The 24618-nt window shown below is 43.4% G+C and overlaps 1 protein-coding gene across 1 annotated transcript in view; it reads right to left on the bottom strand.

The window, feature by feature from the left end:
• TMEM131 (transmembrane protein 131) overlaps window positions 1-24618 on the bottom strand; it is a 1081228-nt gene that overhangs the window by 455388 nt on the left and 601222 nt on the right. Inside the window, exons 18-23 of the mRNA XM_078658243.1 lie at window positions 21957-22061; window positions 19495-19581; window positions 16180-16332; window positions 15964-16039; window positions 15735-15852; window positions 11597-11735 (exon numbers count right to left, since the gene is read on the bottom strand). Of these exons, the coding sequence (XP_078514369.1) occupies window positions 11597-11735; window positions 15735-15852; window positions 15964-16039; window positions 16180-16332; window positions 19495-19581; window positions 21957-22061 (678 nt within the window). The remainder of the gene's footprint in view (window positions 1-11596; window positions 11736-15734; window positions 15853-15963; window positions 16040-16179; window positions 16333-19494; window positions 19582-21956; window positions 22062-24618) is intronic.

Genomic DNA, 24618 nt, shown 5'->3' with positions numbered 1-24618 from the left:
CATATACATTTGTGTTTAATTAAGAAGGCTCCATTGTGGTTTTCACGGGTATCTTGATCCAGCACCATTTGCTGAACGCTATTATATAGCAGTTTTTGGTACTACTTCTCTCTCCCTGATGAATTCTTCAGTTTGTAATAATATCCTATGCAGTCATAATGAATCATAAATAGGTAATTAATTTACCTTGGGTCGAAATATTCAAATACTAGGTCCCTCTTCTTTTCTTTTCCGTTATATGAACTTAGGTTTATGTTGTGGCTGTCCTGAAGAAGGCACTCCCAATCCGAAACGCAAGTAGACAACTTGAGAACTTGTCCAGTATTTAGCCACTAGATTTTACTTAGAATTATTGATTGAATGTCTATTTGTTTGTGTGTTCTATGTTTGCATTGCAATATATTGAATCATGTCACTATTGTATGTATTTTGCCATTTTGTAATTATGTACGTCCCACAAATTTTGATCTACACATTTTTTAACATTAATTTATACAAATAAAATATGGAAACATTTTACTAAATGTTCAGTGCACTGTAATCTATAAACAGATCAATGAGCGTGTTGTATGTCGCTTCATGACCAGTTAATTGCCTAGGCTTTTGTCTCAAACCTATGTGAGGAAATCCCCATTCCTGAAAGCAGGACATGAGAATTTGGGTATGAAGTTCCCACTCGCGGATTTGCTGAATCGGTCTGCTGGAAAGGTCTGCAACCTGATGGTTTACTCCTGGAAAATGCTCTGCCAGGAGATAAATCTTGTGGTGTATAGCCCATTTACAAATGGCTTGTGCTAGGCGTGACAGTTGAAGAGAATGTGTCTCCCCCCCCCCTTTTCTGTATATAATACATAGCTGTCATGCTGTCCGTGAGTACTAGGACAGCTTTGCCTATGAGGTGAATTTGAAAGGCTTTGAGCGCTAGAAACACTGCTAGTAGTTCTAGGTGATTTATATGGAGACTTTTGTACTTTAGATTCCACAACCCTTGGATTAGGTGATTGTGTAGGTGAGCACCCCCACCAGTGAGCGATGAAGGGCCGCCCTTTGGATACATTTTGTGGGTTCCACAGCGATGGGTGCGGCCATCTACCAACAATAGATTGGTCAATTGACCCTTTGACTGGTTCCACTGAATAGCTAAGCATTTTTGAAGGGGACGCATGTGAAGTCTTGTGTGGGGAACACTCATTATGCAAGACGCCATAATTCCTAGAAGTTGCATGAAGACTCTTGCTGTTAATGATTGGTTGGGCTGAAACGGAGTGAGAAGGGACGGAATACTGAGAATTATGGCTGCATTGGGAGAGGCTAAAGCTCTGAGTGTCTATAGTGGCTCCCAGATAGGTTTGTGTGTTGGAAGGCTGTAGATGAGACTTCAACGTGTTCACTGTAAACCCTAGTTGGTGCAGTTAAGTGAATTGTGGCTAGAATGTGTTGGAGACACTTTTGGTAAGTGCTGGCTTTGATGAGCCAATCGTCCAGGTATGGGAAGACATGGATGTGCTGTCTTCTCAGATGAGCTGCGACTACTGCCAGGCATTTGATAAATACCCTGGGAGCAGCGGTGACTCCAAACGGTAGTACTATGAATTGGTAATGGTGACCCGCTATTATGAATCTGAGATATTTGTGATGAGCGGGCTGAATTGGAATATGGAATTATGCGTCCTTTAAGTCTAGAGTAGACAAAGTCACCTGCTGTAGAAGTGGGAGCCCTTTTTGAAGTGTCACCATGTGGAAATGTTCTGACAACATGTAGTGGTTTAGATCCTTAAGGTCCAGAATAGGTCCTAATGAGCCGTCCTTTTTGGGAATTGGAAAATATAGGGAGTACACGCCTGACCCTTGATATTGTAACGGTACAGGCTCTATGGCTCCTTTTAACAAGAGTGACCTGACTTCCTGTTCGAGCAGGTATAAATGTTCTGGTGACATTTTGTGAGAACAAGGTGGAATATTTGGAGGATTGGTGGTAAGCTCCAGGCAATAACCATGTTGGATAATTCCTAACATCTATTTGTCTGTAGTTATGGATTGCCAAATGGGGAGGAATTGTAGAAGACGTCCCCAGACAGGTGTTAAATGATCGGGGGAAGGGAAGGCAAGTCACTTCTTGATAGGGGAAGGGGAATTACGTGGTGTGGAACCCTTGCCTTTACCTTTGTCATTGTTACCTCTGTATCCTCCTCTAAAGAAGCCTCTTGAAGATGAAGATTGGTTGTTGCCTTTGTACGAGGCAGCAGTATTGTCTGAGGATATGGTCTTGGACCTCCACGGTAGAAGGAGCGCCGAAGGAGTCACGATTAGAAGGAGACTGTAGGGCTCCCATTGATTTAGCTACCTCAGTGTCTTTTTCATTCTCTCCTACCCCAGATCTACTTCGGGCCCGAAGAGATGCTTTTAATCAAATGGAATATTTAAAATAGATTGTTGGACTTCAGGTTTAAAACCAGAAATCCTTAACCAGGCGTGCATCCTTAGTAACACACTAGTGTTAATCTCTTGAGCTGCGGTGTCTGCAGCATTCAAAGCACATTTAATATAGGAATTGGAGATGAGCTTTCATTCTTGCACTAAATCTTGAGCTTTAGCCTTGTGCTCATCTGGGAGATATTGGAGCAATTGCTCCATTTCATCCCAGTGAGCTTTATCATACCTGGCTAATAGGGCCTGGGTATTGGTAATGCACCAATGAGTCGCTGCCTCCGTGGCTACTCATTTACCAGAAGCGTCTACTAATTTTGACTCTTTGTCCGGAGGGGGCATCCCCCGGGGTTTGTTAATTAGCCCCTTTTCGGGCATTAGAAACAACTACGGAGTCTAGAGGTAACTGCCCCTTAATACATACTGGATCAGACAGAGCAGACTTATATTTTTTGTTCACTTGGGGAGTGAAAATACGAGCACAAACGGGGTCTTTGAATACATCATCGGCATGTCTCATCATGCCTGAGCATAGGGAGAGTCTGACTAGATCTGTGTGTGCTACTCAAAGTTTCAAACAAGAAATATTCCTCTAGGGATTCTTTGTGTAATTGTACCCAGTGATATTCTGCAGCTCTAGCAAGTAATTCTAAATACTCTACATTGTCTTCAGAAGGGGAAGGCTTTGCAGGGTAAAGGTCTGGGTCCTTGTCTGTAGCTGAACCAGTGTTGTAGTCTTTCCAGGGATCTACAGGTAAATGATTATCTCCATCATCTCCATTATCATCGTCATCAGGTTGTTTTGGTGGAAAGTTAGTTGGTGTGATAAGTAAATGTTCTAATAGTGGAGAAGGTGGTGTAGGGGAAGGTGGAGGAGGAGACGGGTTAGTCCTGACATTCCTCTTTAAAGGAATGGTATAATGTACGTTCTCTGACTCAAGTTTGCGCTTCTGAGGCATTTTAGTACGAAGATGTCCTGTATCAGGATTATTGTAAAGTTCCTTTTGTTTTGGGTCCGATTTGTGAGGTGGGATGTCGAAAATCGGATCCTCCAGCTTCAGGGGAACATTTTTCGGTTTTGGCACCAAGGACTTCGGCGCTGGGGTGGAATGACTTTTCGGCACAGAAGGTTCCGGTCCCGAAGCAGTTTGATTTCTGCATCAAAGATTTCGGCTCTGAAGCAGTCTTCAGCTTTGAGCCCGAAGATTTCGGCTCAGTGCCTGACTCTGGCAGACCCGGTCCCAAGCCGAAAGGCTTAGCGACGTGTTTCGGTGCCGAGCATGGAGGAGGGCGCCAGAAACATCTTCTTGGTGCCGACCGTGACCCGGAGGTGGAGGTGGAACTGAAGCCTTTTGCTTGGTCTGAGTTGGATTTCGGTGCAAGGGCTGTTCGGTACTCACGGGACGTTGACCTTGCGGTATGTCGTATTCCATCACGGAGTCCGATTCCGGAATAGATACATGTTCTTCCTGTTCCTCTTCAGCCCCTTGTTCATCGAATTCTACTTGCTCGAATCCTTCACCTAAGTTGTCTGGAGTGTATTCGATGTTCTGGCTTTGCATTTCAAAACGTCAAGCCAGACTATCGCGGGGCGTTTTTTCTATCAAAACGATCTGCACGTGTCGCAGTCCTGTTCGTTGTACCCCAGAGATAAGCATAAATTGCACACTTCGTGTGAGTCGGTGCGCGGGTACTTTGCGTGGCACCGAGGACAGAATTTGAATGGATTCCGAACCATCGACTGCAAAGTGGACCAACGCAGTTAGGCCTTCTCCGAGTTTTCCGATCGAAATAGAGATTTTCTTCAACTGATACGATACGCCGAGAAGTGAGATATGCATACGAAACATACAGACGCGGGTAGAGTGGATTATGAACCAAGGGGAACCCGAAGAACGGTTTTGAACTGGAGCGCAGCAATACACGTCCAAACCTGATGGTGGAAAAAAACAATCTAACAATGGAGTCGATGCCCATGCGCACTATCACCGAAAGGATGAGTCACCTTACCTCGTGGCTGGAAAGACTTCTTTGAAGAAAACCAACTTGCAAACATCCGGACCCAACGCTAGATGACAGGAGTATGCAAAGCATGTGATCTACAGCTCGCATTCCTCGAACATTAGGGTTTTTTCATTGATAAAGCTCTGAGTACAAATGCCAGTCAAAGGGTAGTTGCACCATAAATGAGTGACAACTTAGAGAAAACAGAAGGGGTGATTGAGGCTTAATCATAGGGCAGAATGAAGAATTTGCAGCTTTCAGAGTAGGAATGAGCTTGGTAGGAGGATATGCTGAAGAAGGATTTGAGAGAAGCAGAAAGTGTCTTTGCAGACAGAAAAGTAGATTACGGAGACAATGGGTACCCCCTAGTATTCAGATGTATTCTAGATACCTATCATTTTAGAGTGAACATTCTTAGCAAAATCATTTGGATGGATTAGCTAAGGGAAGGGAGAAAAGTCCTGAATACTCCATTAAAGTAAGGATGTGACACAATGGGTTCTTTATAATCTGGAAAGTCAACCATATCGAGGTTAGTATCATGAGCATTAAGAGCTTTTGTATTTCGTGACATGTTTAGATCAGCATGTTATCAGCCATTTTGGAAGTCTCAAAATCAATTGTTACAGAACCAGTATGAGAAATGAACCAACTTTGGACATTGTGAGCTGAGAAAGTGAAGGTGTGCAGAGGATAGTCTGCTTCGAGAGTAGAATGGAACGTGTAGTTAAAAGCATGCCAATGAATCTGCATCACCCTAACTAGCTCCATAGTCTCTTTGCCTGGCCGCTAACTTAATCCATGATATGTTTCTTATCACACACTGGTTTTTGCTCCCGAACCTTAATGCTTTTTTACAAATCAGTCCTCAACTTGCTATCTTCGTAAAGTGTATTAGGTCTTTCTTATCTGAAACACTCTCTATCAGCTATCGACCAGTTTTGGAACGAACGCACATATGGAAATATACTTCTCATTGTCCAACCTCCAGTAGACTTAATACAAAAACAGAAACTGTAAACAATTTTACGTGATTTACGACCAAACTGATATTATTTTGTGTTGTTTATAATACAGAATTAAACAATTAGAGAAAAGTGTTGTTACTTCAATATTTTGCTACATATAAAGATATCAACTGAAACTAGGAAGATTCAAATAAAGGGTGGGGAGAGGGGGGCATTTTTTGTAATCAAATGATGGCAATATAAATCTATAAAGGTGAAAGACAAGGTCCTGCACCAATTATGAATTTTCTCTCCCACAACACAACCAAATAACATCTGTGCTATACACTTTTAAAGACTTATTTTGAAGGACGATTGTAATGGACAAGTTACTTACCTTCGGTAACGATATATCTGTAAGAAACATTTGTAGTGATAGATTCCTTACCTTAGAATTACCCCTAGGCGGCAGACTGGATCCGGAAAGTTTATCAGCAGTACCCCTGAACGTCAGTAGGTGGCGTTGTGCGGATTCGCGTCCGTTGCTGGCGTCGTGGTCGCCGAGATGACGGCGAGGGCGCTACTTAGATGCCGCTGACGTCAGTTCTGTAAATGACTTTCTGTGCCAGGAATGCAGAGTCATGCAAGAAGCTGACCACTGGTGCATTGAAACTAGGGCCCTGAAAGGGATGACCTTAACCCTAGAAGTCAGTTTGCAGAACGGGGAGGATGGGTGGGGCAATAAGGAATCTATCATTAACGAAGGTAATTAACTTGTCCATCTGAAAGAAACCCATTGTGATAAGATTCCTTGCCTTAGAATAGATACCCCAGCAATACCAACCCCGGTGGTGGGTCTGCGAACTAAGATCACACCAGAAAGTCCTGGAAAATAGAACGGCCAAAGAAGCCATCTCTCCCGGCTTGGCTGTCCAGGCAGTAATGCTTAGTAAACGTGTGCAGCGAGGCCTACGTGGCTGCCTGAAATGTCTTGCAGGGGAACACCACGTCCCAATGCGGTAGTAGCTACAGTTGCTCTAGTGGAATGAGCACGCAGTCCCACCGGAGGTTCCTTTTCAGCCAAAGAGTAACAGGCCTTGATACATAAGACGACCCAGCAGGAGATAGTCCTCTTATGCACCGCCCGACCTTTATTAGTGCCAACATAGCCAACAAAGAGATGGTCATACACCCGTAACTGTTGAGATAAAAGAATGCACTTTTTGGGTCCAGACGATGGAACCTCTCTTCCTCTCTGGAAGGATGCAGAGGTGGAAAGAAGGTGGGCAAGTTAATAGTCTGCCCAATGTGAAAGGCCGTAACAACTTTTAGCAAAAAGGAAGGACGGGGCCTGAGCACAACCTTGTCCAGATGCACAGACAGAAAAGGAGGCTTACAAGAAAGAGCCTAGAGCTCACTCACTCGCCGAGAGGAGGTGATGGCAACCAGGAACGAAGTGTTAAAGGTCAAGAGACAGAGAGGACATTTATGAAGGGGCTCGAAAGGAGCACACATGAGATAAGCAAGAACCAGATTAAAGTCTCACTGCGGCATCACAAACGGAACAGGAGGGAAAAGGTGCGTAACGCCTTTGAGAAATCTATTGACAACAGGGGACTTGAAAAGAGAAGGCTGATCAGGGAGCCTGAGAAAGGCTGAAATGGCAGAAAGATAGATTTTGATAGTGCCCAGAGCAGAGCCCTCCTGGGCTAAAGAGAGAAGGAACAAAAGGACCTCAGAAAGAGAGGCAGAAAGGGGATCCACAGCCTTTGCTGTGCACCATGCCACAAATTTGTTCCACATGCAGGCGTATACCACCTTAGTGGAGGGACGCCTGGCTGCCAGAATGACATCACAAACTTCAGGAGGCAAGTCGAAAGGAATCAACTGCTGCCGCTCAATCGCCACGCAAAGAGGTGGAGGCTGGACAGGTTCGGGTGGAGGACCGTCCCCTGCTGCTGCAACAGAAGATCCGCCTGCAGAGGCAGTTTGATCGGAGTATCGATGCTCATACTGAATAGCTCGGGATACCAAACTCTTTAAGTCCAGTCTGGGGCCACAAGAATAACTTGGGCCCGGTCGCGCCGGATCTTCTTCAGCACTCTGGGTAGAAGTGGTATAGGCGGAAAGGCGTACAACAGACCACAACTACACTCGATCCGAAAAGGGTCGCAGAGCGAGTGCCGCCTCGGAAATACCATCACGCAGAACTGCTGACATTGTATTTTCTCTTCGGTGGCGAATAGATCTAACCAAGGCTCTCCCCACTGCCGAAAGAGACCTTGCACCACGTCCGAGTGAAGATGCCATTTGTGATACATCATGCACCTGCGGCTGAGTTTGTTAGCCCTGGCGGTCAGAGAACCTGCCAGGTGGTTGAACCACCAGGAAAATGCCCTGGTGTTCCAGCCATGTCCAGAGGCGCAGGGCCTCCTGACATAAGGTCCACCCTGTTTGCGACAGTACCACATGGCGGTGGTGTTGTCGGTGAACACCTGCACTACTCTCCCCTTGACAGAGGGAAGGAATGCCTTCAATGCCTTCAGATCGCCCGAACCTTCAGAAGGTTGATGTGGAGTTTGGACTCCGCCAGAGACCAGAGGCCTCTGATCTCCGCCTCTCTCATGTGGCCGCCCCATCCCAGGAGAGACGCATCCGTCACTACTGTGAACTTCGGTTGGGGGAGGGATCTGCCGTCGACCCAATGCCGGTCTGTGAGCTACCACTGCAACTGTTGTGCAGAGTGCCCTCCGAGATCTGGATGTGATCGGACAGGTTCCCGCCCACTGGAACTTCAGGTCCCACTGCTGAGCCCGCATATGCCATCTGGCATGATTGATCAGCAGGATACAGGAGGCCATGAAGCCCAGCAGCCTCAGGGTCACTCTGACAGAAACCCGGGATAAGGGCTGAAAGATTGGAATCAGAGCCTGAATATTCCGGACTCTCTGTTCGGGAGGATAGACCCAAAACTGCGCCGTGTACAGAACCGCTCCGATGAAGAGGAGTTTCTGAGAGGGAATCAGGTGTGACTGCGGCACATTGAAGGAGAACCCCAGCAAATGCAGGCGGTCGGCCGTAGTCTGGAGGTGGGAGACGACTGTCTGGGGCGAGCCCGCCTTCAACAACTAGTTGTCGAGATAGGGGTAGACTGAAACCCCTAATCTGCGCAGATGAGCTGCGACCACCAACAAAACTTTCGTTAACACCTGCAGGGCGCTGGTAAGGCCAAAGGGGAGCAAGATAAATTGAAAATGCTTGTGGCCTACCGTGAACCACAGGTGGGTCCGCAGGACTGGGATGTGGAAGTAAGCATCCTGCAAGTCCAGCGCTACCATCCAGTCTTGTGGGTCGAGAGCAGACAAGACCTGAGCCAAAGTGAGGACCTGGAACTTCTCTTTGCGGAGGAAGCGATTTATGTTCCGTCGATGTAAGATAGGACGCAGGCCCTTGTCCTTTTTTGGCACCAGAAAGTAGTGGGAATAGCAACCACGACCTACTTCTGGCATCAGAATGCCCTCGATGGCATCCTTGGCCAAGAGAGCCGGAACTTCCTGCTGAAGGAGCACCAACTGAACCCCCGACATGCGGTGGTATTGAGGCGGCATGGCTGGGGGGGTAGTCTCGAAGGGGAAGGAGTAGCCCCTTTGGACTCCCACCTGTCCCTTGTGATGGTGCGCCAGTGGGGGAGGTGATGGCGAAGCCTGCCGCCCACTGGCGCCTGATGGGCCTGAAAGTTCGGACTAGGAAGGTTTGGAGGCACTGGTGGCTGGGGGGGAGGTGGACTGACCAGTCTGTTGGTCCCTTGGCCTGCCACAGCGGAACCCGCGGCCACGCTGGGGAGGTTGCTGTGCAGGCTTGTGGCTCTGTTAGAAACGCTGCGGGCGCCCCTTCCGGTGCGACGAAAGGAGCAAAAAGCAGTCTGCGGAGGAGGGCGGGCTGCGGAGAACCCCAAGGACTTGGCCCTAGCTCATGAGTCCTTAAACCGCTCCAAAGCGTGGTCTGCTTTGTCGCCGAAGAGGCGACGGCCGTCAAAGAGCATGTCCATAAGTGTGTTTTGGACATCCCCCGAGAATCAAGCGGTTCTCAACCAGGCGTGGCGTCGAACCACCACCGGCATTGCCATCAATCTGCCCAATGAGTCAGCGGTGTCTAGGCCACAATGAATCGTGAACTTCGCTGCGTCTCTCCCCTCTGCAACAGCCTGGGAGAGAGCTACCCGGGCCTCCTCTGGACACTGGAGGCAGCACTTGTGCCACCGTATCCCACAGAGAGTGAGAATAATGGCCCAAGAGGCATGCAGTGTTCACAGACACCAGCGCAGAACTGGTGGAAGAAAAAATCTTCTTTCCGAACTGATAGAGTTTCTTGGATTCCCTATCCAGGGGTGCGGAAGGGAAGGCAATCAGGGAAGCAGAGACTTGGACAACCAAGCTCTCAGGAGTGGGGTAGTGGGAGAGAAAAATGGGGTCACCCGGAGCCTGGCGATGTCGTCTGGCCACGTTCCTATCCACAGGAGCCCCTGTGGTGGGCCTGGACCAAGTGCCCAAAAGAACGTCAGAAAGTGCTACGTTGAAAGGAAGCAGCAGCTCCGTAGCAGTAGCTTCTGGAGTAAGCACTTCTGTCCGGAGGTTAGTCCTGACAGCCACAGTAGGGAGCTCAAGTAGGGCCTCGGCAAACCTACGCAACACCATGGCATAACTAGCGCCCTCCTCTGTAGCCACGGTAGGAGAAGACAGCATGCCAAGGTCTGGTGAGGTATCCAGACCACTGGCATCCCTCAACTCCTCTGCCCAGTCCTGTTCAGACCCCTCATAGTCCTCCCTTTCCTCCTCAGGCTGGTGTACAGGCCGAAAATAAGGAGTAGGGACATGGGGATAGAAATCCCAGAGCAGCATCGAAAACGGCATAGAGCGACGCCGGACCTACTCCGCGTCCACTCAGGGCTGAAACCGGGGCAGACGTTCTCCCGAGGAGCAGGCGACGTCAGACGTGGTGCCGGCGGGGACGGCGTCAGTGGAGGTGTTACAAGGTCAACCGGCATCGACTGGGATCCAGGCATGGATCCAGCCACTGGCAGTGAAAAGCAAGGACCCCCACTCGGGACCGTGGGGACTGAAGCCACACCGGCAGGACCCGAGGGCCCAAAGAGGCGAGCCAGGGCAGACAGGAATTCCTGTATCTGTGCCGGAGTTGCCGCTGAACCCGGAAAGGGCGGGTAGGCCGGCGACGGCTGCATAGGCCCTGCCGGAGCCGCGGAGGAGGCACCACCCGTACCCTCAGCTGCGACCGGCGACAAGAGGTTGGAGAACGATGTTGTTTCTTGTGCTTCGCCTTACCTGACCTCGAGTGCGAAGACTTTGATCCCGAAGATCGATGGTGATAACTCCGCGCACTGTCCCTCGACCTCCCTCGGGACCTCGAGCGGCGCGTAGCCGACTGCCGGGCTTCCAGCAACTTTCGAGACAGCTCCCACAAAGTTTTCGGCACCATGGCCCGGCAGTCGGGGAACAACTTGGGTTCATGGTCGCGCCCCAGGCAGAAAAAACACTCGGTGTGGGTCCGTCAACTACATCATATGGTGACAGTCCTCACAGGACTTAAAACCGGGCATCCTAACTGCACCTTAGGAGTCGAAGACTCAATGAAAAGATGGAGACAAAAAGCCTCAAAAAGTCAGTCAAAAATTGACTGGGAGTTCCTGCTCTTCCCGGATCTGCGCTTGCTGGCGCGGAAAAAGATAGAATTGACGTCAGCGCACGTGGGTCATCTCAGATCACGATGCCAGCGTCAGACGCGGAGCCTCACAACGCCACCTACCGACGCGCAAGGGTACTGCTGACGAAAACTTTCCGGATCCAGTCTGACGCCTGGGGGTAATTCTAAGGCAAGGAATCCATCCCTATGTGTTTCTTTCAGATCACTGAACTAATTTATGGTTTTCTTTTTCTACAGCACACGAAATCCTGTACTAGTCATTTGTTTTAACTTTAAAGCAGAGATATGCAAGCAAAAAAAGTTTTATAAAATGTCTTCATTAACATTATATCTCTATAAACTCGCTTCATGGGTTGGAAGATAAGAATTTTCAACTTTTATGACGGTGAATTGTTTTACCTTTAATGCACAGTTATCAAGAAAGTAAACATAAAATGACAAGAACAATCACCTCATTGCTAATAGGAGTATGGTGTGTATATGACTACTCAAACACTTACTGATGAGCTGTTGATATTTGTAAGAGGGAAATGTACAAGACGCGATGAGTTGAGTATGGATGGCCAGGCTAGCTCTGCTGTAATTTCGGATAACACACCCTTTTGTAGATCTGTGTCCACTTCAAACACAGCATTAAGTCTGCAAAGGTAATCAATGTCAAATTCACTTAAATAAAATGATCATACAATGGTCTGCAAACTTATACAGGAGAATAGTACAAGTAATTAATATGGAAATACTTTTGACATTCCTACCATTACAAAGCACAACATAATACATTATCGAACTTGAGTAACATGGCTAAACGTGCTTAGCTCTCACTAGAATGACCCCAACAAAACATTCATGAACTGCAAATAAAAATACAGCTTAACTCAAGCTACACAGCAAACATGACCTTAAAAATAGGGAAGTTATTCGATCGTAAAATCGGTTTTCATCAGAACAAATTTGTATTCCAGAAACATCAATATTCTAGTTATGGCTACACAATCATTCTCACTAAATTCAGTCTGCCTAAGAGAGTGACCAAAAAAGGAACACTAATTTTTCTAGCTACATTGTTTTTACGTTCTGTGAGGGGGACTGGCTATAGAAATTCAAACCCTTAAATAGTTCTCCATTTATATAAAGAACCCCTTAAAAAAACTTTACATTTAGGCAGGAATTTCTCAAGGTCATCACTGGGCCTTATGTATAATAGGTTTTCCCACTCACAGAGCCTGTGTCGGGATGAGTAACAGGCTTAGTGAGGTTAGAAGAATACAAATGTGTCAAACTGCACATGCTGGGAGTCCTGTGAATTAAAGATGAAGGGGGATGCAAATGATCTACCTTCTCTACAGCTTGCAAATTTACATTATCAATGGTTTACCTTCTGTTCAGAGTCCAACTGTTCTAAACTCATACACATAAAGGAAGCTGTCCATGAAAGAATATGCGAATGAGGTTTGGTGCCCCCTTTTTTTTACATTTATTGCCAGTCCCTTAAGAATTTATTTCAAGGCCTGATGTAGACTTTATTTCCAGTTCTATGGCTGTGTATGAAACAAAGGGATGACATTGCATATTGAAATGCACCTAGTTGACTTTTGCCAGCCTTCTTCAAAAGAAAATCGGACAATGACTGAGCTGTGTATTAACAGGTTTGACTACACATTTGTCAAATTCCCCCTCCAGCTTTCCTTTGACCATATCACAGTTTGCACAATTGTTACAAATATGACTATGATAAATAGGAAACCTACCCATAAAGTCCATTACCACACTATTCAAGATGCCACCTCATTCATAGGTTTCCCATGGTCACTGGAGATCACGAATGCCAGAATTCATCAAATCTACAGTTGAAAGCTATAATGATCTTCGTTTAGACAGATTTTTGTCATATGCATTAAGGTCTTCATTTAGGTCCTTAACCTGTTCTGCCTTCTAATTCAGATAAAGCCTAATGAATGCTTTAACATTCAATTCCTTTACTGAGGTTTCCTTCCGTCCTGTTTTAGTACATCTATATTTCAGATGGTGGTCCGACTTTACTCCTGGAAAGTATCTAGACATACCAACTCTGGTATTTCTTTCTGCTCCAGATTCAAATACATGGCTCGGTATTTATGGTTGAAAACTATATTAACTCAATCAATCAACTCCAAGTGACTGTAGCACAGGCTTACTGGCTCAAAGACTATGAACCTAAAAATTATATCTTGTAAAATCTAATCTGGTTGTATCCTCATTTATAGGCCTTCTTACAACAGTACTTAAGGGATAACTGTTTCTGAAAACTAAACAGCACACTTTATATAAGACTGAGTGGGCATGAAGTGGTGTCTGTCCTGCTTATAGGCAACAAACCTTTCCACAATGGGAAAACGATCTTTAAAAATGTTTGCTGGGGTCTTGCCAAAGTAACCCTATTTAATTACTTTCCAACTTGAAGTGAAAAGAAGCTGACCGACTATCAAGATCACGCACTGAATTAAGCATCTGCTAGTGTCACCTGGTCAAAAGTTGAAATCCCAACACAGTAAACCTTGCCTGCATTCTTAAATTAAGTATGATGAAATTAGGCATCACAATACATGGAAGTTACAGCACTTAGAAATAGCAAAAAGATTGTAAATAATACATATATACAAAATTGTTTTTGCTCTTAAGCTTTTATGTATTTACTTAGCGAGGAATGGGTGCTACACTCTTTGGAGGAAAATATGCTTCGATTATCAGAATTCAAAAAGAATTGTGTCCAGTTTAGGGATCCTAATCTGACTCAGAGCTCATCACCTGCTTTAAACTGGCCTTTGACACAGCCAGAGCAAAGCACACCAGAGAATGACGTGGAAGAAAAATCTTTCCATTGGAAATGAGCCTCCATCTACATCAACTACATATGTTCTGGTCAATTAACAGGAGAAAATAAGGATATCTAAACCCATACCTCATTTTCAGGAATTCCACATAGGATATATTTACATAAAGCAAATTAGATTTTATTTATAAAGTTAATTGTTATCTAAAGCTTAAAGACCAGTCCAATTGTGGCTTAAATTTCAGGCTTCAAATCACGTTTTGGGAACTGAGCACAGTTCTCGCTGCCTCCAAATTTGGGTAATTTCTTGATTTACACTTCCTGTTGCATTTTCTGCTGAAAAATGAAATTTACGCGCAAGACTTGGAAAGTTCTTCCTATGGAGGCACATATACTCAGCTACTAAACTTAGTTACTGCAGCTTGATTCCTTTCATCTCTTGCCTATAGACTGATCTCGGCTCTATCAGTATAAGCAAGGTCTGGAATGTTTAAGTCTCACACACAGAATTGGTTCTCATATTGCTTGCCGAAACCAATACTTTACACACTTGTGATTTCTTTTTTATTTCCAGACTTAACCACTTGCAATGAGTTTGGCTAAGTCTATGATAAAATTTTCACATAAATTGATCTTTAACTTAGTATTGAGACTGCATTCTACAGTTAAGATTTTGCTAAGCATCAGGACTGGTTCCTGAAGAGTCCTTCTTGCATGAATACTTGCCTCCGATCAATCAAGCTTTATTCTATATTTTGAAAGTAAATATGCGTTTTCTAGGCTACACCAGACTGGGTTGCACTGTAGGTTTTTAAACAAAAACATTCTTGTTCAGTTAAGAGCGCTAGGAAATATACATTCTGAAGAAGGTTTATTTATTTAATTAAGGGTAGCCTATTACTAGTTCACCTAACGGCAGTCCATGTATTCAACTTTTTTTTATGTACAAGGAGATTCTTTGCCGTATGAACAAATCAAGTAGTAGCAACATTCAACCGCCTTTTCCACAGCGCTCTCTGTTTCATCTTTGTTTCTATTATAAGTTGCCTATCCACTTATTTTATTTATTATAATTCTATAACTTTTTGATTTAAGCAGTGAATTTGAGCTGCTTGAATAGTGGAGGAATTGCTAGAGTGCCTTTGCTGGAGGCATAGGCTTGATTATCACATTTTATATCAGCCCTATGTACCAATCATAGGTATGCTCGAGCACTAATGGTTTGATAGATTATCAAGGTGATCAAGTTAGATACATTATCATGTTTTGTTCACGCTCGTTATTGCAGTCTCCATGTTTCCAGCCCCTCCACTGGATGTCTCTCAACGCAGCTCTCATTATTTGGGCAGTTACTGTTTCATTGCAAACAGGATGCTAAAACTATTGATCTGTAAGGTTGTACTATTGCTAGAATAACTCCTCAACATACACATGAAGTCCCTCTGGAGCTTCAGCCATCAGAGACTAGTTGTTGGCAGACATGCTTGAGAAGTTAAATAGCACCTTCAAAAAAAGGAAATCTTCCACAGTGTATGGGATAAGTTAGCAATGGCAGAATTTATGTAGGCTATGATTTTTTCTTACCATGGTTTCTCCAACTGCAGAATGCACATATATTTCATGTAAAATATTAGCAGCAAATAATTTCTTTTTCTATTAGATTCCATACATGATGTGTTCCTGGCCATGAAACAGGTTGTTTGAAGCAGAGGCAGACAGGTTGAGACAGCTATTTAACTCTCCCCTGGCTCACACAAAAAGCAGGCCAAAGCTTAAAGTGAAAACCATTAAGACAACACTTCGAGTCACATTTATTTTAGTTTACTCACAAGTGGCTGGAGTTTTCTGTAACTTCTGTCCACTTCCTGAAGAGATTCTCATGCAAATCCCAATCTGAATCCCATACATCTTCTTGCATCACTAAACTGTGCTGCACTTTAGATTCAGCTAGAAAGAGAAGTCAAAGTTTTCATTATGCATTAGCATCACAGAATTCATATTTAAGCCTCTCATGAGATGCAACTAGAATTATATTCAGTTATGGTGAATGTTACTTACATTTGGATAAAAACGGAAGTCCCACATAACAGTGTTCTCCGCATTGCAAAGCAGCATCAAAGTACAAGTTTGCTATCTGTAAAAGTAAGCATGAACACAAATATTCAGAATTAATAACTCCTGAGAGAACAATGCATGCAGAATTCAAGAGTCAAAGTTTAAGAGAGCATCAATAATGTTAGTCATACCTTTTAAATAGGTGCAAAGTATTCCTACCTTTGACTTTTTCCCAGGCTCTAAGTCTTCTCTATTACTTTTTAAACGCTTGTAATAAAATCTCAAGTCTTCTGACAAGGAGCGTATCTGCTGAATTTTTACCCTCTGTGAAAAGGAGCTCACAATGTTTAGGCTCTGATGAACTAATTTACCCTAGGAAAGGAAAAGGAAATTATTTGTATTTGATAAGCTTAATTCTTTAAGTAATCTCTCAAAAGACCAAATTGAAAAAAACATTTTATTAAGGTACTCTTATGTAGCACAGCATACTACAGAAGCAGTGTCAGAGTGCTCACTGTAAATGCCAAAAACTTTATATAGGATTGCCGCTTTATGACAAATGCTCAAACACTTATTTTAACAATCACAATTTTAGTTTGAAATACCTTATGAATCCTTACTAATGAATATCCAATTTCAAGAATGGTTTAAGTGGTGAAAACCAGCAACTACGGGTTTTGTCAAATATTTGCAGATGAGTCACATATCTAATGGCTTTTATTTTAGGATGAAAAAAATAATGACCATTCCTAAAATATTAGGAATTGAATGTGGTATTCAATATGGAAAGAGTTTGTGGGCAAAACAAAAACTTTGTTTGGTACTGTCTTTTGTATATGTACGTGTGCAAGACATATGCTAGAGGAGCATAATGCAAACATGTAGGAACAAAAATAAGAGACATGGGAAATGGTGTCTGTAAAGGTGATAATCAGAGTCAAATGTGGGGGAAGTGAGGGAAACCAAAAAGCAAACAAAACAAGAAAATGAAGAGTGTGGTAAGAAAGGGGAGGTAAAAAGAGAATATTATCTAGTTAACAGAAACATGAAAACTCATGTGTTAGAGACTGCTTTGTCAGATAGTTCAAGACAAATTACCTTTCTATAGAAAATGCAATGCATGCAAGTGCATTTTTGTTTAAATGCAGAAGACTGCCTTTCGTCCCTTTGTTTAATTTTCTATCCTACTACTTGTTGAGGACGAGACATGCGGAAAAATGCTAAAAGAGGTGTTTAGACAGTCTATCCCATACAAAATAAACACATGCAAGCAGTATATTTTTTGCCAGAAAGCGCATTTGTCAAAAGGAATGAGGAATAGAAATCTTTAGGCTGACTTCTGCTAACAGAATAGGCAACCTTTGAGTTCAAGTGCAATCAGTTACATTCAACTAATCTTTCTCCGTGAGACAAAACAAAGTATAATTTGTTATGAGGTCCCTTTGAAGTATAACAAACCGAAAATATGAGATCTCGGAGTGTTAGGAATAAGTGGAAATGCATGTTACATTACATGAAGAAGAATCTGAGATGTTCAGGAAATCAAAGTGGGGTCCAGGACGCATATCAGTTGCCCAGGAGTGTGTGGATGCCATACATGCAATTCATCCTAACAGAAGAAAGAAGGCATTAAAAAGGAGAACAATTCGGCTTGAATTATGCATAGATATCAATAAGTCGGTATTGGGCATCTGCCCTATGGGTTAGTTCTAGATGAACAGGACACATCAGAGGAAACGGTGTAATGAAGGCTATTTAGCTCAAATCCTGTGCATCATAATCGAGTCAGAAAAGGTGAGTTGCAAGTTTTTTTCAGAAGCTTACTAAGTTATTTTCAAGCAATATGAGAAGAGGTTTCAGATGTGCTAGGATTTTGAATATGTAAGGCACTTTTTCCATGTTCTTTAAGCTCATGCGAAGTAACAAAAGGCAAGTTCTAGGAAGCAGATCTTAGACGCCAAAGAAAATGGTAAAAAGAAAAAAAGACAGCTTTAGTGCATTCCTGTGTAAGATGGATGGATTGATAGACTACGCAAATGGTTTGAAATTGTAGTCTGTCCGTATCAGGAGTCATTGTACACCTTACAGCGCATGTGTAAGGTGATTTAAATTCGGAAGTGCCTCCAGCAATATGGTTCGCACCTTTTGTAAGTTGTCTAGATTAGCGTCTTCTCAGGGTGCCCAGTGCACATGCGACTATAGTAGAGTGCAGGCAGTTACCTGTACAAAGTCAAATCAATTATGGGGAAAAATTATTCAAATGGGGCAATATGCCACTTAGCAGCCCTAGAGAGTCAAAGGGATTCTTGCGGACAACTTTCTATTGCTGGGTAGATGTTTGTCACATTAGACTTCCAAGTGTCAAACATTAAGAGATGGAGTGCAGAAAGGTTTCACTGAATTTGACAAAACAAGAGGAAGGTGTGAATGTTTCCATTAACCTAATAGGGTAGTGTCAGATTTTTTGGTTGGTTAGGCTAAGTACATTTAATTCCATCCTTGCCTGAATTGGTAACATGACTTAATGAGCTATCTTTCTAGACTGACAAAGATCTGAATGGTAAGCCAGACAGTACAACCTTTGGGGGCATCATGTAATCAAGGGGACTGCTTAGAAGAGGGTACTTAGTAAGACTTAATGTAAACAATTGACAACATTTAGATCAGCATATTCAGTCAGGTGACCAAGCAAATAGTATGGCCAATGGTAACAATTGTAGCAAATAAGTTAAGCAGGCGACAAACACAGGCATGACCATTATCCTAAGCTAGGATGTGCTGCACTCTCATGTTTAGCAGTACAGATAGGTGGGAAGCTACACTGAAAATAATTCAGTAAGAAGACTTTCTCCAGGTGAGTAGTTTGTTGTTTGGTGACTATACGCTACAAAAGTAACAATTTAGGCCTGAGCTGAGTCAATACTTAGGTAACATCTTGGGTCCGCAGCTGATCCTCTGTGAAGAGTTGATGATGGCTTGCTTTGTTTTTGAGGAACTTCGACAAGTGAAGTATCAAGGAGGTTTGTGATAGCCAATGTGAAGGCAGTGATGCCTGATTTAATTGCTTTATCACTGCAAATCTCTACTGAGGGATCTGTTTTGTTAAAAAAAAAATATATATATATATATAGATATATATATATATTCGATATAGATATATATATATATATATATATATATATATATATATATATATATTGTTCTGTAGCTAGTGAAAACTCAGAGCTATACATGAAGCCAGAAACTTGGAGCAAGGTGAGCAGAGGGAACAAACGTTATCTGGCGGAGGTGGTAGAGGATGTATGGGGTAAATGGGTGAGTCATGCTTGGAAACAAAGGGAAGAGGTGGGGTGATTGTGTGGAGTGTTTACAGATGTGTAAAGCAGTTGACTTATTCAGTAAGAGAGGTCACTGGCAAGGACAACTGAACTGTAATGTTACAGCTATGAACTTCCATCAGTCCTCCAGACATTCATAACATTGTTTATCAAAATTACAATAACTCTACAAACATTTAAAAGAAATGCAACTTACTGGAAAAGACAGAGGGAGGGTGATGCGTTTTGGTGAGCAGGACAATGATCCTACAGCAACCACTGCCTTTACAGGAATTGTTAATATCTGTAAAAAGAAATTTTAGAATCACAATGTATTATATGTGGCGACTTGCTGCAGATTCCTAGACAAGTGAAGAGCCTGCTTTGCAGCACAACACAAAAAATGCAACAAAAATAAGTATGGTAAAAGGGAGAACCACTGCCATAATGGGACTTTGGGCAAGTCACATTCCCCATGTACCTACCCTAGGGGAAAAGAGTTTCCTGCAACCCTACTAATCAACTCTACCCCTGAAGCATGGAAAAAGCTAAAATGGCTGCTATCCAGAAATGAATAGAAGAGCTATTGCATACCAGAGTGGGGTTTTGTGTCCCAATATATGGTTTACCCTACATTAGAAATGAATTATTATCCCGATCATTCACTTCACTTTCATGCATCTCCACATTATGGATTTTCGAAGTGATCTGTTGTAGGTTTATTTTTGCAATGAATTATTCTAAATGTTTTAAAACACAAACACTATTCATCACAAACAAAATGTAATATTAAAGCCCCTATGAATACACCAAATAAACCACAGTGGAAAGAAATCTGTTGAGAACCAGAAAGATGCTTCTAAACATATTTATTCACATCTTGTGTATTGGTTTATTTGATTCAGATTAGTGAGTGATAAGGGCATACATACAATTAGGAGAGATTAATAACGTCCTTAATCACAGAGGTTTCAGTCAGAGGCACAAAGACAATCTCTTCAACTTCTCAAAATATTAACAAAAAACGTGTTCCCTTTCTCCTGTGTTCTTTCCTCAGACACTACAGTAAAATGATCTGCTCCTCATTGTTTTGATTTTTTTTTCATCGTAATGCCTATATTGTTTTTTCTTCTACTAAGAAACTGGTCAGCCATGGTGAATAAATGTAGCTTATTAGAAAGGTTTCCTGGTTAGGCTACTGGCAAGTCAAATCTGGAAGTGCCACAATTCTCAAGCAACCACAGATTTTTTTCACACAAGGTCTTTTCTTTTTATATAGACATTATGATGTGTAGTTTGCTTTAGAATTCTAACAGTATTTTTCTCTCGAAGTAGCAGTGAGCAATAAACACACTTTCGTAGATCTTTCTCCAACAATGAATGCACTATGACTTCCATTGTGTTTTCGATTTTTCTTTCTTACTGTGTCATGACTACCTATCCTTCCTTTAAGCATAAATGCTCTGAACATCTTTAAAAAAACATAAAACATTGTAAAATATTGTGTCTCAATATAATCTGTAATGTGGCAATGTAATTGTAACAGAGCAATGCTGTGTTAGAAAGAACATCTTCATAATATTGGTAGCTGTATTGCTAAAATGCCATAATCACATTTAAAGCCAAAATGGTCCAATATTCACAGTGAGGAATTTAATATAAATAGAAATGTTATTGACCTATGCCGGTCAATTGCGAAGCATGTTAGCTATCTGCATCATTGGCAAAAACAGACCCCTCATTTTGGAACAGGAAGACAGCAGACATTTTGTTACTTTTCAGTAAGTATAAATCCATATACACTAGACTGGTTAATTGTTTTAGTAAACAGCAGGAACAGAGTGTAATCAAAAGATGAGACTGTAAGAGGTCACATCTACATAAACAATGACACGGCCTGGTTAGCACAGAGCATAGTGCAATTAGGACTTTGGCTTCGACAGATGGTCTGTCATAAGTTCACTGCCAGTTTAAAGGGGGAGAGGGGTTGGCCTAACGGCTAAGGCGCTCGACTTCGGACCTGGGGATCTGGGTTCGAGTCTCGGTAACGACGCCAAAAAACCCCTGTGATTCTGGGCAAATCACTTAATCTCCCCGTGCCTAAAATGAAAAGTGTGTCCTCATGTAACGTAACTGGTGCTATGTAAAGCGCTCTGATAACTGATTCGGTTCGGTTCTAGTTCGCGCTATATAAAACTCTGCAAAAAAAAAAAAAAAAAAAGAGAAGTTACAAAAACACTTATTCGTGAACCGTGACAGGCCCATAAAGTGATCAAGGACTGACTGAGGTGGCTGGCCATGTGTTTCTCTAGTGTAAAATGGTGCCAAAGTGATCCTTTGTCATAAATGCACCACTTTCCAGGCCTGGTTTTCAATTGTAGTGCCCAAGCCCTCCTATGATCTAGCACAAAATCAAGACAGAGTGGATGATCTTTGCACACATTTGCTCCATCTTCTGAGGCCCACTCTGCATTTGTGGGCTCAGGAGCAGACAACTTTTGTTCATAAAGGTGGGCCCAGATTCTAATCACCTTTTACCCCCACAAATTGAATGCACACGAAACATACACAAATGTGTTCATAAATATGTTTTCATAACATCTTGAAAGGGACATCTTAATGGAAAATTCCACAGGTACAGATAAACAGCCTTACACTCCTATAAGTGAAGATGATTACCTCATAATCTGTTGTGATTTGAATGGCACCATCATACGTGCCTTCCAGTTCTTTTGCAATTAACTTGACTCTGAACACAGCATAGTAACCTGAAGTCAGTATTACCTGTAATTGGTTAAATGTAATATGTATGAATATTGAATGTGCACACAGTGGAGAAAATGACCAAAATACAAGACATTATAACCACATACAGTAAGATTTTTAACAACTTACAGGTACAAAGTGATAAAATAGTATGTTGCTCACCATGAGTAATTCCTGTACCCCTATTGTTTAAACCATTCATAAGTATTCACAGCGGAAAAAATGAAGTACTTGCTTCTGTTATGACTTATTGTTTTGATTTTCCAATTTAAAAAAAAACTTTTAAAAAAGTGCAAAATCACAGAAAAGTGAAAAAGGCACAAGCAATGGGCTTCAAGTCTAAGCTTACAATATCAGAAGGAGTGAGTTCTGCCCTATTTCATGGTTCTTTCTCCCATAGCTCCTAAAGTCTATATTCTCTGCACCATAAGACCGAACATGTATTAGGTCCAGACGGAGATGAAGGGTATCAAGAAGCAAGAACTGAAGTCGTTAAGGACTAAGTGCCTCGAAAATTTTCAGAGAGACTAAATCAAGGAGATTGCCCATGGTGCATGGAATACTTTTCCCGGCAGGGAATTACAATGTAGTCATTACAATGACCGCGTTGTAACAACGCATACCATTACTCAGCAAGTAGAAACAACGACTTGCGCAGGTGGCAGAAGGTGTTGGATTTAAAATTCAACACCTTCCCTACTCTTGCACATACTGGAATTGGAATAGTAAATTATACTATTCCAACAACCAGTGCCCCCCTCCGCAAGTCGTTGTTATGACTTATGGGGTAATGGTATGCATTGTTACAATGCGGTTGTTGGAACGACCGCCTTTATTACATGACTTAACAACTGGGGTAGATGGACTGTCAAAAATGGGATTGGCGACTAAAGGCTTTCGCTTAAATATGCACATACTTCACTTTCTTTATCTGCGGGACCACCTTTCACCCGCTTTTTTTATGCACATATATCTAGCTCAGTCGGATGCCAGTTGTCGGTTCCCGCCAACCACAGGGAATACATTTCCAGTTCTGAGAGAAAAAAAAAGTAGGTGCATCACGTACCTACTACCCCTGTATTGTGGGATCCGGTCCTTTTTACGTACAGCCTGTGTAGGTAAGGTGGCTCCTGGACCTTGGATTACTGATACATCTATTTTCCTCGCACTCCCCTCTTCTTCAGGAGGAGACCCTTTTCATACCCCAGCAGTTGTCGCAAAAAATAATCATAGCGCAAAAAGTCAGATATTAGTGTAGCTATTTTGACCAAAAACTCACTGAGTTTTTTGTTTTTGTGACTATTTTGCGTCCGTATTTCCAGGCCGTAGAGTAAATGAGTCCTGGGAGCAAGATTCGAAGAGCAAGGGTGAAGGGAGCTCTATCCGGTTCAACTGTGGACTTTTCAGGTAGTGTCAGGAACTGAGCGAGAGCCCGGCTTCAAATCAGCCCAGTCATCTCCAAGCTCTTAGGCGGCGTCCGGTCCCAGCAGGAGCCAAGCTCAACACGCAGCTAGCTCAACTGCCTACTGCAAAACCGCACCTCAGCCTCCGGCCACCGGTCCGGGTGCCACAGCGCTTCGCCTTGGAGCAAGTGTGTCCACTTCTCCTAGAGTCTTGAAGAGGCACCGGCAAATCCAGGTGAGACCTAAGTCACAGGAAAAAAAATTGCCCTAATTTCAGGGAAGAGCGCAGCATATCCACAGAATTCTCCTCCTTCCTGACTCTGCTTCACTTTCTTTCGGGGGGCGTGACCGGTAACAGAGTGCACTAGCCGCGACGAATGTGGGTGGCCTTTTCTCTTCTAATTAATGTTTTACTATGAGTTTTGAAGCCCCTTTACCTCTGATTGCTTCATAAGACCAGATGCTCATTTTGCTAGTCTCTGAAATTCCTCTATTTGTTCTTCATTAATTCAATCAATCAATCAGTGGATTTGTAGACTACTTATCCGCTAGGGTCTCAAGGCGCGGGGGGGGGCTAAGAGTCTGCTGCTAGTGGTCCAAAAGCCAGGTCTTGAGCAGTCTCCTGAAGGCCGGGAGGTCTGCGGTTTGCCGAAGGGGGAGGGCGTTCCAGGTCTTGGCGGCGCGGTGGGAGAAGGATTGGCCCCCGGAAGTGGTTCTGTGGATGTGCGGGATGGCGGCCAGGGACAGGTCGGCGAAGCGGAGTTTCCTATTGGGTACGTATAAGGAGAGTCTATTGTTGAGATAGGCTGGGCCGGTCTTGTGGAGTGCCTTGTGTGCGTGGATCATGAGTTTGAAAGTGATTCTATTGTCGACGGGGCGCCAGTGCAGGTCTCTCAGGTGTGGGGTGATGTGGTCTCGGCGTGGGACGTCTAGGACCAGGCGTGCGGAGGCGTTCTGGATTCTTTGGAGTCTGCTGATGAGTATGGACGAGGGCGTTTCCGTAGTCGAGTCGACTGCTGACGAGGGCGTGGGTGACAGTCTTTCGTGTGTCCGCCGGGATCCATCTGTAGATCTTGTGGATCATACGGAGGGTGCGAAAGCAGGAGGAGGAGACTGCGTTAACTTGGTTGGTCAAGCTGAGCTTTGAGTCGAGGATGACTCCTAGGTTGCGT

This window comes from Lissotriton helveticus, chromosome 8 (assembly GCF_964261635.1).
Source record: "Lissotriton helveticus chromosome 8, aLisHel1.1, whole genome shotgun sequence".
Classification (NCBI taxonomy): Eukaryota; Metazoa; Chordata; class Amphibia; order Caudata; family Salamandridae; genus Lissotriton; species Lissotriton helveticus.
Note: the sequence above shows the minus strand (reverse complement) of the source record. Positions and strands in the feature narration are given on the sequence as shown.